Below are 19442 nucleotides of genomic sequence, written 5' to 3' on the forward strand. Positions count from 1 at the left end.
TTTCCAGGTTACAAAGCATAAATAATGAAAACGAAACGAAAATCAGAACAAGCGAACACTAACGTCATGTGTGAAAACTGTCAACGCAATGAAATATAAAAATATTGAAAAATAAAAATCAGCACCAATATATTTTGCATGTTTCAAAATTTCCCTTCATACGCGAACTGTTGCACAACAAGCAAATTCATCATAGTCAGATCGACCCTTTTTCGTATAATGTCATGGCTGCTTTAAACAAAGAACCTCGTTTTAGAAGTATGGAATACGAGTCTGGGTAAAATCGGTATGCAAACCCGGGCCGTGGCAAAATAAAAGCCGGGGCAGATCGGCAATCGTCAATTCCAAATACGCATTATTTTGCAGCAATATTTACAGCAAATACAAATATACAAGTCCATCAAATATCCAGAAATTTTAATGAGATTGGAAGATTAATAACTGCCAATCTTTTGTTTTGCCCTGGCCAAGTCTTGCCTACCCATTTTACCGGATGCCGAGCCCGAAGCTATGAAACTGATTGAAACACGCCTTTCCTTTATTATTATTTTCGTAATAAGTCAGATTTGAAACAGAATTACCCCTTAATTTTTGCATAAGGATAATATATGCTAAACTACGTTGAATTTGCCTCGGTAGTTCTTGAGAAGAAGATTTTAAAAAATGCACCCCCCTTTTTCTACAATTTCAAGGTTTTCTCCGCTTTGAAAACAGATCGGACTTTTATTTCTGCAATTTATATTCGCCCTCCCATAAAGATTCAAAATGTAAAAAGTTTACAGACGGACGGACGGACAGACGGACGGACGGATGGACGGACGAACAGACGGACGACAGACAAAATGTGATCAGAAAAGCTCACTTGAGCTTTCAGCTCAGGTGAGCTAAAAATGCTGCTTTTGCATGCATTCGCTATTAAACATAAAAACCACATTTTCCATTTTAGTATGTGATGAAATATGCTCTTATTGGGAAATCTTTTTTTTTTTTGGAAACCAAAGGCCTGTCTCGCATACGCTTACTTATTGTGCATTATTGAATGTGTTTGTGAAATTTTGACCTTAAGGGCCCTTTCCTTGTGACGGCAGTCATTTATTCCCTTATAATGATCATGATGATAGAAACTTTATTTATATAAGACAGTTTTAAAACAACCCACAAATCACTGCCCAATTTACAGCTATCAGGTTCCCCTGAACACTTGCTTCTTCTAAATCATGGCTCAGATAATGGCCCTCTTGGGACAAATGAATTCAGCCACATTTGTCTTTGATCTTCATGTAAGTTCCTAAGAATTTATCATTGACAACCAAATTTTTGCATTGTGAGTGGATTGAATACTTTAAAACATATATGACAAAAAACCTGCATCTGGATGTATTTCTATATATTTTTTTTTTGCTTTAGAGTGTTTACTTTTAATTAAGGTGGAAGGCTACATCGTCACAAACATGTCTGACTTCCGTTCGAAACGCCATTGTGTTCCGGATTGATAACATTATGTCGTGGTACAAAATAGCTATACACCGTTTAATTGAACTCTTCTAACTAAGGAGACGAGATAGGACTGAAATCACCAAAACGCTTAGAAAATATGTCAATTTTCTTCCTGTTTAAAGCTTTTAACTAACATTGACTATCAGCTGTTTTGTACGGAAAACGTGGACTCTAAATAATATACCGTTTCCCTGCTCTGCTGCTATTGGCAATACATTTTTGTCATGTCATCTGCAACAGACGATCATACATATGTGGCGGATTATCGATATAGGTAAGCAGATGTCAAATTTTCATTTAAACTATATATGTATGATGAATATAAAACGAAAGTACCGTAGTACGATCTCTTGAATTGATCCTAACTTCCCAAATTAAAAAAAAAAAATGCAGTAAAAGACTTTCACTGAAACTTTGACATTAAACTAATGTATTTTGATTTAAATAGATACAGCTAGGTAGCAATAGCAGTGGAAGCCCGGATTTGCAAGCAAAATGAGGGAAAGACAGGATTCTGAAAAGGAGCATGTTTTTCATTTCCACACATGCATGTGTATCACTATGGACATCTAATGTATGTATTAATATGCGTATGGTTGTTGTTTATAATTGCTATTGTATATAAAAAAGTAAAAGGCAATTTATAATATAATTAACTACTAATATTTTGTTCTGAAGAGTTAAATATATATAATGCATTCATCAATAATATAATTGTTCAGCTTCAAACATTATCATAAGCACTACTTATCTTATATCTACATATTTAGCATAGACTTGTTCCTTTTTTAATTTTTCTTCGTGATTTTTGTTAATTAAAAAATTGATCCCAAGATATTTGAGACCATGTAAATTAAAGAAAGACAACTCTTAAACAGGATCTTTCATACCAAGATTTTTGCAATAATTAAGTATTTCCTTTAATTTTTCAATTTCATTCAATTTCTTTTCTTTATCCCATTCACCAACGAATATTGTTTATATTTTCAGGTTTTTGTGGGATTTTGTCCAGCAGTTTGCCTTAACAGAATTTGTTTATATTTTAGTTTCATATTTATGTGGATTCCAATAAAAAATCATACAAACTTCATTCATGATTTTTTTGTTTTTCATTTCTAAACTTAATAACATTTCACTTTCATAAGAATTTTAAAACAGAAATGTTTAAAAATTTGATAAACAAGGGGTTATCTGGAACCAGACTGATATTTTAAAAATTCTCTAGAAAATAGTGTATTGTATTTTGAGGTATATTATTGTTGAATACTGTGCCTAGTATTGGTAACAAATGCATGCAACAAAAATCTCCTACACTTATTTGGTGTAGAGATCCACCTTAATTAATAAGATTTGTAAGGATTACCTCCCCTAGTTTTCAACATCAGTGTACAATTATATATATTGTAAGGAAAATGAAAACTGTCATAAAATCATTAAATCTGGTCTGATCTTAATAAAAGTTGCAGGTGCACATCTTCAGATGGTGTTTGGCATATGTAATATGTAATATATGATTTTCAGACTATTTTATGCCATAGTAAAAAATTCTATAGGGGAACAAAGTAGCATCTACAGACAAGACTGACAGATGGACAGATGGACAAGGTAATTCCAATTTACCCCCCTAAACTTTGCTTGAGGGGGTATAACTACTTTTAACAGGTGGCATTTTATTCATGAATTATCAAAAAATTAAAATCCAAGTTATATGCACATATCTGATATATTTTCAATTAATCTGCTAAACAACAACTCCTTATCTTGAATATGAAGGAAGAGTTATCCATACAATACAAGTGTAATATTTTGCCACAAAAATAAGTTCAACAGGTGTTTTTTATTACATCCCTTCTTTGATTTGACATATAATTTCACACCATATAACATGTATAAATATAAGGAATTCACTATTTTCCAAGAGATTCGTAGCACAGTTGAATGCCTGATTGCACAATTATGTATTAAATAGTCTACGATTTGGTGTATTACAATATGATAATAAACGAATAATTTTATAAGTTTTGTTTATAATGTATCATAACACCGACAAAGAACTATATATGATAAGAGTTAAATTTGGCCCCCATAATTCGCCATTTTTTAAGTGTTTCGGGTACAATAAAATGTTAACTAATTTTTTTAAAGAGTTGATATAAAATTTATTTTTCATCTATTTATTTGATTTATATGCACTCACTGGCAGTATATGACGTCAGAAGTGACGCCATTTCTATAATTCAATCAAAATCAGCCAAAAGTTGACATTTTTCTTATCTATTTACGAATGGGAAATATAGAGCGCATGCTTGAACAAGGAATATTTTCTTGTCACTTATTAGTCTTGGCTAGATACATCTCTGATTAAAATATTTTATTTGTTCAAGAATGCGCTCTATGTTTTCGGAAGGAAAAACTGCTTGAAAACAAGCTGTTTTACGCTAAAAATGCAAAAATGGCGGGAAAAGGTTGTCTTTACAATGTCATATTTCTAAATTGTGGGCACTTGAACCAAAATGAATATTATGCAAACACATCACATACATATCTGTACTAAGAAAACAAAGAATGATAGTAAAATGATGATGTTCATTTTAGGGGGCCATTTTAGGCCCTTATCATATATAGTCCTTTAGTTTAAATATTAGCCGATAACTGGTACTTTGTTAATGGACATCAGGTTCTATATCTGGAGCTAGCTCTACAATTCATTTATATAGTTATATCAACCATGCAAGTATGAAATAGTACTATTATCTATCAAATATGTGACCTGTTCCAAATAAACTAAACCTCGTCCAGAATCTAAAACCTATGGCTTTGGTTCAGCATCCACACCTGTGGAGTGCATCAGAATCACAAGATGCATCATCTATAATTCAAATCTGATAAAAATTGAACGAATAAGATTTGTCTATCAAAGGGCATTTTCACTAAAAACTTTAACCAGCGCAAAAACCTTAACTTCATCATGCATTCAAAACCTATGGCTCAGATTCAGCATTCAAGTCTGTCAAGTGAATAGGTATCATCCAAGTGAGTTTGGTGTGAACCAAAAATAACTAACTTAAGAATATATAGGGCACATGCTCTCAAAACTTTAACTAGCTCTAAAAACCTTAATCTCATTCAGCATCCAAATCATATGGCTCAGATTCAACTTCAAAGCCTGTCAGGTGCATCAGTTTAATGAGACGCGCCATTAATGCAAGTTTGGTGAAGTTAAATCCAGTTATAACTAAGATACATGTATAATCATTAGAGGGCACCCGTGCTCCCAAAACTTTAACTAGCTCCAAAAACCATAACCTCATTCAGCATCCAATACCTATGATTCAGATTCAGCTTCCAAGCCCGTCAAGTGCATCAGTATCATAAGACGGATCATCCATGCAGGTTTGGTGAAGTTAATAAAGACCAGCAGTAACTTAAAAATAAACAATTAAGGGCATCTGCTCCAAAAACTTAAACTAGCTCGAAAAACCTCATCCAGCATCTGAAATTCGTGGCCCAGATTCAGAATCCAAGTCTTTAAGTCTATAAGAAGGTCCAGATGCACCATCCATGGAAGTTTGGTGGAGAGTGAACAAGTAATAACTTAGATACAGGACCTGTTCCAAAATCTTTAACCAGGTCCGATGCCTACGCCCAAGGTATTTGACTCGGTGAGCTAAAAACAGAGAGAAAGAGAAAGTAGTGAAAAATAATACACCTATTTGTAAAAACAAAAAAGTATACTTACAATAAGTATTTTCCACACACAATAAATGGAGAAGAAATAACCCAAAAAGTTAAAATATTTCCCTTTGAATGTCTTCGAATAAGCTATTCTTTCCTAAAAAAAAAAAAAGAGTACATATCATTAATCAATTTCACAGAATTGTGCATATGTAGAGTAACAAATATATTAACTATTACGAAAGCATTTGTATAACATATACCTTGCTACCAAAACTTGTTTACAACTAGTGTGATTCAGTAAAAAGGTTCATTAGCAGACTAAGCATACATGTTTACTCTACCGATTTACGCAAAAGTCTACCACTTTTTGGCTCCGTCTCCCACCAATCGCTTTTACTAAAAAATCTACTGCTTTTCTTCAAAATACAAATGTACATTCCTTGTCTTGATAGATAGCCATTTTGGAAGCTATTGTGGTCCAAAAATCTTGTCAGGTTTGAAATTAGCGCCTGACATTGAATCAGAGGCACACAAACACTTTTAGTTAGGTAAATGATAAGTTTCAAGCATGTGTCTTACATTGAACGATGAAAGAATCCACTTTCAGTGTTTACATTAGTCACAAGACATTTCTATATATAACTCACAAAGGGAAAAGAAGCTTTGTTCTTCTACACGTGGCTTCAAGGATGACTGAATATATCTTTAACTTGACTTGCAGCTTATTGCAACACTGCATGATTTATAATAAATATGTAAACATCATTTTTCATTGTACATACATGTGAATGCATGAAACATACGTACATGACTGAAGAAGATTGAATATTAAAGATCACCGGTTGCAGAGAGAGAGAGAGATAGAGAGAGAGAAAATCAATTATTTTTATGTATGTGTACATTTATTTTCTGAATTATAAGAATGACTGTGATTCCCCCACGCACGAGGAAGATAATCTTTGCTAGCCAAGGGTTTCAGATACTTTACGTTCCTCATAAACTTTAAAGCTACAGTGAACATGAAAGAAGATCGACTGCATTAAAAAAAACAGAAAACATAAATATTATGGACACTGCTTGCACAGAGAATGAGAGAGAGAGAGAGAGAGAAGGGGGAGGGAGAATGCCATAAAAAAGACAATTATCTTTGGGAGTTGATTTGTAATCAACTCTCCTATGCAGTCACTCGGACAAACCGAAAGTGAAACAGTGTTTGGACCTCAGCACAAAGCATTGCTCCTGACAAGACTTAGTTCTTGAAAATAATTGATGAATTCGGTTTAATGTATGCTAAAGCATTGTTTTTCAAGGAAACTTATTTACAAATACCTTAAAAATAGTCAGATTTTAAATGGTACGAACAATGTAAATATTTTTTGTAGTCGTATGTATTCCTACGCCAAAGTTCAATATAGTCTCGTTCAACTCGACGCTCGGCTGTCTCCGTAAACCCTTGTCGGAGATTTACGGTGTCAGCCGAGCGTTTGGTTTAACGAGACTAGAGTTCAATATAAAATAATTGCTTGGATCCATACAATTTTCGAGAAATATTTCTACCACTGATACATAGTTTGATTGAATTAATTTTATCTTTAAATATTATTTAACATGATTCATATGGAGGTTTCTCGACATTCTAGTCGAAAAAGTTCAAAAATTCATATTATAAAAATATGCGTAATTCAAATTAGAAACTACGTATACATGTACTTGTCATGCAAAATAACATATCATTGATTTTAAAATAAATAAACATCGACAAAATCAACTCCCGTCAGTTCTTCAGTACTTTGTTTAAACAAGTACACTATAATACATGCAGCTTTCCAAAAAGCTTGCCTGACAAATGAAAATTGTTTCATAGGAAAGATGTACAAATTAGGCTATCTTTTCAAAAATATATATCTTTTAATTTTCGCTGCTGTTCATAAATTCATAAATGGAACGTGTATAATCATGAATCAATTTAAATACATTTATTTTTTTCATCTAGTGCACGTACTACAATATATGGAAATATTCGCCCCGTTTTATTTTGCCCATTTCGCCCCCGTTGTCAGCGGGCGAATTGAAGACTAGGCGAATTCAAATGTCTCAAAATATCTCAGTATCTTTAAGCATAACTTTGGGCGGGCGATTTCAAGACGGGGCGAAACCGTTTGCAACTGAATAAGGGCGAAAATATACAATACAATAATTTGACTTTAAGCTTGTAATGTGGATCTGGGCATTCTTTCCACATATTTCAACCGCTATTTATTATAATCATGATTATATTGTTGTTGAATGTGTATGCCCCTTGATGACCCTTTAATTGGTGAATAAACAAACATAGATTTGTGTGCAATTTTATTATTTCAAATTATTTTAGGATTGTTCATGTATCAAAAAATTGTAGGCTTGACAGCAGAAGAGAAAACAGACAAAATTTAAATTTTATTTGCTAAATAAAGATGCAAAACCAAAGGCCATTTTTGTCATTTCCAACCATAGGAATTTTTTTTGTTTTCAAATAAAGCTACATGTGTACACGTGGTATTCTCACGATCCCAATTTGGACTCCTCCACTAATGTGATATTAATTTATTACGGCGCGAAGTTCCATTAACATGTACTTTCACCCTCTGCCTTTCACCGAAAGGATTAGATCATCGCTGCCTTGAATGAACTCATTAATGAGCCCAACAATGGATCTATGGGGGGAGGCGGTCAAAGAAATAAGATGGGGCAATAAGAGGGCGCAAATGCCCATTTGGTTTAGTATTGAAACAGAATTTTGAATTTTTTCCACCAATTAAGTTTGCAAAATTTCTATCTATAGTCAGTTTTTAATTATATAACAAAAAAAAAGAAAAAAATATTGTCGAAAATTTTGGTGGTATCGAACCCGTCACATAAAAACCCTAGATATATAAGGTTAGCTTATGTCAAGTGCTCTAACCACTGGGCCATTTCAGACACAACAAAGTGGGCCTTTTAATATTATGTCTGACTTTGGCCAGAACTACCGGACTTGTAATTTTTTTTCAAAACGTTCAATTGTTTGGATACAAAATGATATTTTTAATGTAAATGGGTCATCTCTCAACGTTTTTGTTGATTGAAATTGGTTTGTTTTCCAATAGATCTTAATTAGACTATGAGAAAAAAATATGGAGCACAGACCCACTCTTGAAGTTAAAAAAAAATGACATTATTTGCAGGTTTTGATACGTTTGAGTCTATATATTCCAAGTATTGAACATACCTATAGGTTAAAAATCAATGATTTGTTAAATATATATTGTTTTAAATGATTTTTAAAAATCCGCTCAGATTTATTGATACTTTAATTTTTCAGTAGCCTGTCCGACCGTGTATGGGCATTTTACATGCCTTATCCACCCATCTTCTTTGTTGATATATTTTTTTTTAACAACAATATATGTATATTATATTTTTTGATCGAATTGTTTAGGAAGAGTCAATTGTATGAATTAAAATAGTGATGCACACTACTAGTTATTGTTTAATGTACATTTAGTATGACACGTACATGTAAATTAGTTTTTTTTTTAAAATTAATGAAATTGATCAAAAAATCGGGACAAGCCCCGCTTCAGCGAATCAGTTCCTCCAGAAAATATTCCAGCTTTAGGAATATATATTTATTTCAATCCGAACTGATTATTTTTTGTTGATAATGATACAGCAAACTACATTGAAGCGTTTAATAGTAGCTAACTCCACAAAAGTTATTCGTAATGTTTTGACTGACCTTTGTCCAATCAGATCGTAGCTGGGCGGAGTTGAGACCTTAACTTGAGAGAGAGAGAGAGAGAGAGAGAGAGAGAGAGAGAGAGAGAGTTAACTGGTTAATGGAGCAAATTATAGCCTAGATGAGGCAGATGAGCTAACTATCTGTCGACAATAATTATAAAGTGACAAATCAAGGTCTAGTATATCTTTTTTAATTTATGAAACTTTGAAGACAAATATGTCTATATATAGATAATGTGAGGAGGTAATGTCAAACATTGAAGACTACGAATATTTAAGAAACTGTTTTTATTACAAGTGTTACCGTTAGTACTCTAATCAAAGTTTGCCGAATCTTCCTGGAATTAAACATAGGTTGTAAGTTTACTTTGTATAAAAACTTTCTTCATGGTTACTCAGTCTGAAACATTCTTTACCTTAGGACGAATTTGTCCGCCATTGTTTTACTTTTCCACTAAGCATCCACCTGCGTTGCCTTTCCTTTACACAACATCTAAATTCATCATGTTCATTCATTCGCATTTCAAAATATTTAATGTCCATATTCTCGGACTCCATGCTAGGAAATTTAGTTGGTTAGCTACATCATTCTTATCCATGTACATGTTAATTGTCGACGGCGCATGGCCAAAGAAATTTTCACAATAGTTCTTTAAAACGCTTTAAAGTTAACCAATATAGGATATATATGTAATTTTTATAAACAGACCTTAGTTAATTTGTTTGCAAGTTACTAATGATTATTCCTTCATCGGCACCACTTATAATTTACTCAATTCACTCTCTCTCTCTCTCTCTCTCTCTCTCATTCAAATCACGAGCGGCAATGTCTTAACTCCGCCCAGCTACGTACTTACATTCTACCATAATATACAACATCCCTGCGAATGTTATCGTCATTTAAATTTTAGACCACGTGTTTTGAATGATTGAACATTTTAGGGCCAAGCCCTATAGATCCTTAATGGGGACAGACATTGGTGCTTTGAGTACCGGTAATGGAATCAATTAGAATCATCAATACAAACATTTTCTCTTCTACAATGCTTAACAAAATATTTCTCCTTCTCTAGATATATTGCATATGACCATAAGTTGCTAACACTAGTATTCATTTCAGCTTCTAAAATATGTATCCATTAAGGCGAGGAATGAAGAAGTCTTCTTATCCAGGTTGATTTAAGTGCTAACATAAATTCTGTGTAATCGATCATCTTAAGCCCTCCGTGATTGTAGTCTTGAATGATTGTATTTTTCTTAATTTTATGTATATCTGACCCCCAGAGATAACTTTATCAGACTTTTGTATTAATTCATGGTCGGGTTTGGTAAAGTTAAAATCAAATGATTCATTTTGGGTACAATTAAAGTTTTTATATACTATTCTTCCAATCGGAGTTAATTTTCTTGATTTCCATTGTTTAACTGTTTGTTCAATTTCCAAAATTTTACTTTTATAATTAAGTTCTGGCATTTCCTGTAAGTTAACTGAAAATTTAATTCCTAGCAGATCAAAAGTTGTATTATTCCAGGTTAGTTTCCATCTAGAGTGATGAAAAACATCTTTTGAAAATTTGTTACTGCCTATCCAGACCTGCATTTTTGTTTTCGTAAAGTTAATTATTAGACCTGAAATACTCGCAAACATATCTAATTTTATAAGAATCCCATTTAAATATTCAAGTGATCCATTTGTAACAAGCGATGTATCATCTGCGTATTGAGAGATTTTATATTCTTCTCCAGCTATTGTTATTCCTTTAATATCTTTGTTATTTCTTATCAAAATTCCTAATATTTCAGCACATAATAAAAATTGGGTGAAATTGGGTCACCCTGCCCACAGCCTCTTTGGGGTTTAAAATATTTTGAAGAGAATCCATTTCGTAAGGCACATGAATTTATATCATTATAAAATGTTTTAACCCAATCTTTGATAGGTTGACCAAAATTGAATATGTCAAGTGTCTGATAAATAAAATCCCATGATATCGAATCAAAAGCTTTTTCAAAATCTATCAACATTAGCAGACCATGTATGGAATTTCGTTTTGTATAGGTCATAACATCATATACAATCCTAATGTTTTCACCTATAAATCTCCCTTTTATAAAACCTGTCTGATCTTTACTTATTAATTTGTCTAGAATTTTTTTAATGCGTTCTGCAATACAACCTGAAGCTATTTTATATATGACATTAAGAAGACTAATAGGGCGCCAGTTTTTCAAAAATTGTTTAGGTTTTCCATCTTTTGGTATGCAAGTTATAATCGCTAATTTATTTGGTTCTGAAAATTGCATTAATTCTTTAGAATTATTGATTGCTCTTGCAATAAAAGAGCTTTTATCTGTCCAGAAAAACTTGAAAAATTCACATGTAAATCCATCAGGACCAGGAGTTTTGTCATTTTTCATTTTTTTTTAAAAACTAAGAATTTCAGACTTGGTTAATGGGCCTTCAATACTTTTAGATCTGTATCGCTCAACTTTGGAAATTCAATTTTCTTTAATTTTGTAAAAAAAAAAACGTTGATACAATAATTTTCCTTTTTTTTGTATAAGTTTTCATAAAATGATTTTGTTTCATCTTAAATTTTAAACTGGTCAGATACAACTTGTCCATTGAAATATTTGCTTGCTAATGTAATTTCTTGATTCTAGTGAAGTGAAATATTTAGAGGGTTTCTCTCCATCTTCTATCCATTTAATCTTTCTCCTAATACACTCACCCTGCATCTTTTTCTTTCTGATAGCTTCAACACACCTCACAGCCTTATTAGCATAATCGGAACCTTTCTGGTTTTTATATTCACGAAAGAATGAAAAAACCCGAGAAAGTCAAAACTTCGTATATCTCGGGATTTTAACGAGACCAGTCTCATACTCGTGAAAATCGAGAGAGGAGTTTAAATGGAAAAAGTAAGTAAAAGTTTTTGTTTCTTATATTGGCAAGCTTTTAAATTATTTAAAGTTGCAGAACAATTGTTTATTAATGTGAAGTCGAAGTTTGGGGTGATTAGCCTTATCTCTTTAAATTTTGTTCAGCATGAAACAGTCTGAACAGCAATCCTCGATTTTGTCAATAATCTAAAACGTGCTAAGGAGTAGTCATTCGTCGGTAAGAACATCCTTACTTACCGTATTTTTCGGGGCATAGGCCGGTATTTTTTTCCTCCGATGAGCGAGCCCCGGCCTATCCCCCGGGATCGGCTATTCTTAGACTCAAAGTTAAAAAAATTTAACAGTAAAATATAAAATCCATGTACTGTTGTAGCAATTTATTATGAGGGTTGGTTTTTTTTCATCCGTTTGAACTATTGTTCGATAGTTGTCCCGTTGATAATTTTTGTAATGACATCGTGAGTAATAAATGTACAGTACTGTACAAGGTATTTCTTTACAACCCCAATCAAAAGAATTTTTTCCCACGTTCGTGTATGAACCCTGGAAACTATTATTGCATAGTAAAAAAGAAAACGAAACCGGGTAGAATGTAATATGACGGAATTTTGGTGAATTCTTCATTTCTGCGTTCGTAGGAATCACTGGTCTTGGGTGTAGAATAAATCAAATGCTATGTGTTTTTACAATTAATTTTCTGTTGGATGAAATAACGGTATTCTGGTGTCGTGTGTATATACAAAGGTGTGAAACCCGTGACTAAAACACAGCCTGGGGGCACGTAGTGTACACCGTTACACTTCATTGCACTAACTGTGTTTTTAACATTACAACTTCTCTGCATAACGGCAAGTCACTATTTAATTAATTAATGGAAAGAACACAAATTAAATATTTTATGTTTGGTATTTCGTTTTCTCATTCATAGCGATTACGGGGGATAACTCTATTTGGATATGAAACCACGTGTTGAGCTAATGGACGCCATACCCCGTATTTACAAGTAGCTTTCAAAGTATAACTTGATTAAATGAGATTTAGCAATAAGGTATTAATAAAATATAACAGGTTTGGTAAAATATTATACTTAGTTCTACCAGAGAGAACCACGGAGGTTGGTGTTGCAATTAGATTTACACTATGTAAAATTACGATACACAACGATACACCGACGAATACGGAAGAGACCAAACAGCCACAAAACACAGATTAATTTTTAAAAATTGCTTGAAATATATATGTTAAGCAAATTTAATAACTTTAATTACTCTTTTGACTTTCTACATCGATATTCTGAGAGTATATACTTAATACGGTGACTTTCTTAATCAGCGGTCATACTTTCACTATAGTAATCATCGATTGAAAATCGGCTTATCCCCCAATTAGGCTAGTCTAAGGATTTTTCTTGAATTTTGTCTAAAAATTAGCAATTCGGCCTATGCCCCGAAAAATACAGTACATTGTTAAACTACTCAAAAACTCTTTTAAAAGCCTACAATGCATTAAGTCTAGTACAAGTGTTACAAAAATGTCGATAATTAATGGTCGTTGTGAAATGTGACTTGAAAGACATGTTTTAGTATGAAATGTGTATGCAGGTGTATTATAGTCAGTTTTTACACATATTGTTACGTAGCATACGTTAAAAAAATATTGTATGTTTTTCCTATAATATTGACTATTGAGTTTGTGTCAATCATGCTTTCAGTCATTTCCATACAGAATTTCCTCGACACGTAGTATGTACACTGTACATGTGGTTTTGATATCTGTATCTCATTCAAACTGTTAACTTTATGTCTTATTTATCTATTAACGATGAGAGTGTTTATGAATCAAGGGTCTGCATTTGTTATGTAAATATAACATTATACGATTGAGAGTATGAGATAGAGATAGACTCAGAGAGAGAGAGAGAGAGAGAGAGAGGAGAGAGAGAGAGAGAGTGTGTGTGTGTGTGTAATTACTGTGTACCGTACATGTAATTGTTATTGATTGCCTAGCTTCCATGAACCATATATATATTTCAATAATGCCACATTGCACTAGAAATATTGCTGACAAAGATGTTAAGAGAGATCATGGAGAGAGAGAGAGAGAGAGAGAGAGAGAGTATGAAAAGCCATAACAAATTTTATAGTTATATGTCATTTCCCACTTAATGAGTTGTTATAGCTGTTATCATGGTAATGTTTTGACCATGTCTCAGATACTGCATGTGCCCATAAAAAAGTGTAATCTATGACACACCCTTTTGTTTGATAATGACAGCATTTAGCTTTGTAATGATAGCTAGTGTATCTTTTTTCTTCTAATCTACAGGTTTACCTGCGGCTTCCAGATGATCTGAAGATCAGGAATATAGAAAATATTGTCAATTTGATATTGCTAATGACCCAGTCAAGTCTGCTGAAGCCCAGAAGGTACTTCTTTGTCATGTAATAAACTTACAACTTGTTTTCCATATGTAGATATATTTGGTTTAAGCTGATTGAAAGCCAAGCAAGGTCATCTAAATAGCTACAATGTCTTGTGTAAAAGAAAGGTTTATATGGGCATCTTGTTGCAAATCTGCTTGATTATTAGCTGCAGATCTGTAGCTCTCTGGTTGAAAAAATTCGGATAGACTATCCGAATTTTTTCAACCAGAGAGCTACAGATCTGCAGCTACTTGATTATCTGTATTTTAAGGGGTGGGAACCTCTGAAAGGAATACCCGGAGTTTGAAAATATTATAAACTTTAAGAGATGTGTTTTACACTCTCTGAGAAAATGGGATTTGCAGAAATCCCATGAATTTCTTATGCTGGAAATATGTTTTTCAGATTAGTTTTTGTTATTGACGCAATTATATTTTGGTGTACATAGAATGTTGATAGTTGAAAGTCATACAGACAATCTCTCTGTCCACTGGATATCTAAATATCTTTGAAGTTACACCATAAGTCCATTGAAGTTACACATTCATTACATTTATCATGTGTGTGCAGAATTGATTGAGCCAGGTTTCCTGATGTTTCCTGATGTTGTCATATAAGTGATACATTGTACTGCTTTAAAAAGTATATATCACTTGTGACTTACTGGTATATTAGTACATATTTCATTTGTAAAATCATTTGACAAATTTAAGTGTTTTGTAGTACTGAAATGTTTTTATGGCTTTTAAAATTACTGAAAGTACATGCACATGATGCAACTAACTTTTGACGCTGTATATATAACAAAAAGAAACTGTCAGCTGGGTTTAAAATTAGTGGCAAAATGATGTAATACATGTATGTACAATATTAGAAAAGATTACATTGTTAGTAATTGCACATTCCATAAATAACTTCATTGAATATATACATGTGAGTATTTGATGAGTGCACAATGTTTGCAAAAATTACATGTAATTCTCTTCACACTTTATGTTTATTCTATTTTAGTTTCCAGACCATGACATTAATGAATATTCCTTGAATGGAATGCATGAGGATTAGAATGGAACCTTATTCTGCCTTTTTACCAACTCACACCATCTTTTCAAGATTTATGGAGCCAACCACAGAAGAATTTGTTCTATACACATCATTCATAACATTCTTATTTATGTTGCATAACTTTAAATGTTACTGGATGAATTGTGTTCACATAATGAATACCAGCAAACTTTTTATCTAACATATGTTTTTATATTACATATTCATATACATGTTACATAACATTTTTGGAAACAGCTATTTTTTTTAAATTGGAATTTAGCCTTACTATTTTATACAAGTTTTTTTTAAAGGGACTTGGACACGATTTTAGATCAAAATTTTGTTTTCAATTTCTTTATGGATAAAATGATTTACTTGCACATTTTGAATAATTGACCATAATTTGAATGTTAGAAGTCAAGTGATAAGATAGATACAGGGGTACGAATTTATTGTTATGTAAACAAAGCTCGAGTCTTATGTTTGTTTACAAATAATATAAAGTATGAAATTACCATACTGATTCGATGTGATCATAAATGATATTAATGATATTATTAATAGAAAAAAGCAACATTTAAATGAAACTTACACCAATAAAACACATATGTTAATAATAACAAGACTCGCGCTTTGTTAACAAAACAAAGAATATTTGATTCTTATCTTTCTTTTAACTCAATATTTGACTTTCAAAATTAGTATCATGATTTTTTTAGAATGATATATGCAATTTCATTAATTTATTTTTCATTTTAAGAAAATTCATTTTAAAAAAGATCTCTTACAACCTGTGTATTTTTTTTTCAGTTTACATAACACAGTGTATTAATTGAATGTAGTTGTGTAGATTTATACATGTACCTACAAGCAATATACATTTAATATTCACCAGGTACATGTACCAGCCTACTATATTTGATAAATAAATGTACTTCTTTCATGCCTTTTACTCATTGTTATATGTATTATTTATAATTAAAATACTTTGAAAACTTTTCTCAATTTATTTATTTTAGTAAGATTAAGAAACGGACTATAGTTAATGGATGTTTTCAAGAGTTGTCTCTCTTGGGAACAATAATGAATGGTCCCCAGGGTTCATGACCCTGAATATTGAGTAGGCTGTGAGGTGTGTTCAAGCTCTGTTTGTTTATTTGTTAGCTCTTCTGTGGAATAATTTATTACGTTTTGTTCTATATTTGTTATATATTTTTCAAGAGCTGACTTTTTTTCTTTATTTTCTGTTTTTTAAAGGTTGCATAAGAGATTGTTTTCCCTCTAATTTCTGTAAATAAACAAGATATCTGTGAGCCAATGCTCACTAGTGATTCCCCCGCTCTGATGTGAATATGCAAAATAAGCAAAATCTACATTTAACAAAAAGGTGGCATCCGATTGGTACAGAAATATATCCCACAATATGGCATGCCTTAACAAACACTGTGTTAAAATTTCAAGCATCTGTGATATATAGCTGCTGAGAAATCTTTGACGAAAATTTGTTTCAAAATTTTGGCTAAAAATAAACAAAGTCATTATTTAACAAGAAGTTGACGTCCGTTTGATACAAAAATATATCCCACAATATGGCATGCCTAAACAAATAGTGTGTTAAAATTTCAAGCATCTGCGATAAATAGTTGCTGCGAGATCTTTGTCGGAAATTTGTTTGAAAATTTTGGCTAAAAAAAACAAAGTACTCATTTAACAGGAAGTTGACGTCCGATTGGTACAAAAATACATCCCATGATATAGCATGCCTTTACAAATACTGTGTAAAAATTTCAAGCATCTGCGATAAACAGTTGCTGATGATTCTTTGACAAAATTTGTTTGAAAATTTTTGCTAAAAATAAACAGTCGTCATTTAACAGGAAGCTGACGTCTGATTGGTACAAAAAGATATCCCACGATATGGCATGCCTATACAAATACTGTGTTAAAAATTTCAAGCATCTGCGATAAACAGTTGCTGAGAATTCTTTGACGAAAATTTGTTTGAAAATTTTTGCTAAAAAAAACAAAGTCGTCATTTAACAGGAAGTTGACATCTGATTGGTACAAAAATATATCCCACGATATGACATGCCTTAACAAACACTGTGTAAAAATTTCAAGCATCTGCGATAAATAGTTGCTGAGATAAATGCGACAGAAATTTTTGTTACGGACGGTAAGACAGACAGACGGACGGACGGACAGACAGACAGACACACAAGGGTAAAACAGTATACCCCCTCTCCTTCGGAGCGGGGGTATAAATATCCATGAAAGTTTGATCTTTGATGGTAAATTGTATTGTATCATTGTCTATATTTAATAAGTTATCTGCATGATAAACTGGACATGTATTGTATTTTAACATCATTTATTGTTTTCTTAACTATATTAACATAATCTTTATCTGATAATAGTGAGTTGTTGAACTTCCAGAACCCTCTGCCTCTTTTTAAGTTAATAGCGAGCGCAGCTCGCCGGCGTGCAGCGCTGGCGCGAAGCGAGCTCTACTGGCAAGGCGTGTGTGAATAGAAAATTCGGACTAGTTGCACATTCATTCAACGGATTTTTTTGGCGTCAGTAAATCGGACCAGTAATGCATCGTTTTAATCGTCCCAGTAGTTCCCTGTAATCATGGCAATTTTTATCACTTCACACTCTCACGAGAATCAGCAAGACAAATTTAGACAGTAAAAACAATAACGATGTAAGCGACATACAGTCAATGTTACCTCTAAAGTTCACCTCAGTACACTTTCAATCAAAAATAATCGTGTGACGTCACAAACGTTTACACATTGATCCGATATATTTTTTCGGAGTCAGTAAATTTTGACCCACAATTCACAGTACCAATGGTTTCAAACCTCACGTTCCAACATCACGTTCTCCCGAGAATCAAAGTAGAACCTTTGAAAAGCTTATAAGATGTGTAATTTTAAGAACATCATGCTTTTAAAGTAAATAAAACAGTATACTTCGCATACTTTTATTTCTCAGGGGAGTTTTAAAGAGTAAGACGACACTTAATTAACCAACGTCAGTTTTGACGTAACAATAAGCACTGATAAGAGGAAATTACTATAATTGAAGTTATTGTAAATCTGCTGAAATGACCAAAATCCTCTCAAAATCTTGTAAAGGCTAAGATAAAGAACAGCTGACGAATAAGGACATTTCTTCTGATACAGGAAACAGTTGTAAATTGCACTAATTTGGATGAATGCTCACAAATATTTTATTCACTATAATTACGGTAATTTCCTGAAATGTAACGTTATACGTAGCAGCGCCTTTTTTTAAAGGGGGTGGGTGGGTGGATGGCAGCCTCATCCAAAAAATCCTTGCAAGCAAAAAGAAAAATAAATCATGAAAATTCTAATCCTTCAGCTCTTTAGCAGTTCAATGGTTTCTTTATTTTCACTTCCATTTATTACATGCGGGGGGGGGGGGGGGGGGGGGGGGGGGGGGGACAACACCATGTTCTTTTAACATGATAAGCAAATATTTTTAAGCGTAAATTAAAAATAAAATTAAACATTAATTATTTTTTTTTAAGTGGAGGGGCAAATCCATGGTAAGTCGATTTTCTATGTATAAATTGACAAAAATGAAAACATTTTAGCATGGGGGGAGCTCTATGATGAGTCAAGTTTTATATGTAAGTTTAAGAAAAAATGTCTACGGCAAAAAAAAAGGGGGAAATCAATCAATCAATCATAATCACAATCACTTTAAAAGAGGAGATGCAGTGCAATGAATACCGGTATTTATATATTAAAATCTTTATTATTTAACAACATTGTATCTGAGATTAAACTATTGTTCTACATATAAATAAATAATTATAACAAATCTTATAAACTATGAATAATGAAAATTTACTGAAAAATAGGTATGTTTTATTTTTTGGCATTCAAATTTCAAGTTGTTAATTTTATTTTATTAATTTATTATAATTCATTGTTTGATCACTTGCTGTGCTCGCCCCAACGGTCGCACTGTAAAACATATTATTTATTTTGCAGTAAAGGACTGCTGGGGAATGGTCTGAGCGATAGCTATTTTCAAATTTTACACATGGGGTCATTGCTTGTTAAGATTCTGATATTATTGTTTTATTGGATTTTTTCG

At 32.5% G+C, this 19442-nt stretch overlaps 1 protein-coding gene and 2 long non-coding RNA genes across 5 annotated transcripts in view; 2 read left to right on the top strand and 1 right to left on the bottom strand.

Annotated features, from left to right (window-relative positions):
* Positions 1-19442, bottom strand: part of LOC128155164 (Golgi pH regulator-like) — a 211234-nt gene that overhangs the window by 57415 nt on the left and 134377 nt on the right. For all 3 annotated transcript variants that reach the window (XM_052816743.1, XM_052816745.1, XM_052816744.1), the window contains one exon: positions 5237-5329. In XM_052816743.1, coding sequence (XP_052672703.1) covers positions 5237-5329 — 93 coding nt within the window. The remainder of the gene's footprint in view (positions 1-5236; positions 5330-19442) is intronic.
* Positions 1424-2604, top strand: LOC128155165 (uncharacterized). Its single transcript, XR_008239551.1, has 3 exons — positions 1424-1771; positions 1946-2071; positions 2488-2604. It is a non-coding gene; the product is annotated as an uncharacterized LOC128155165 (long non-coding RNA).
* On the top strand, positions 11607-16307 carry LOC128155166 (uncharacterized). The gene is made up of 3 exons (XR_008239552.1): positions 11607-12055; positions 14164-14264; positions 15273-16307. It is a non-coding gene; the product is annotated as an uncharacterized LOC128155166 (long non-coding RNA).

The sequence above is a fragment of the Crassostrea angulata genome, chromosome 7 (assembly GCF_025612915.1).
Source record: "Crassostrea angulata isolate pt1a10 chromosome 7, ASM2561291v2, whole genome shotgun sequence".
In the NCBI taxonomy this organism is placed as follows: domain Eukaryota; kingdom Metazoa; phylum Mollusca; class Bivalvia; order Ostreida; family Ostreidae; genus Magallana; species Magallana angulata.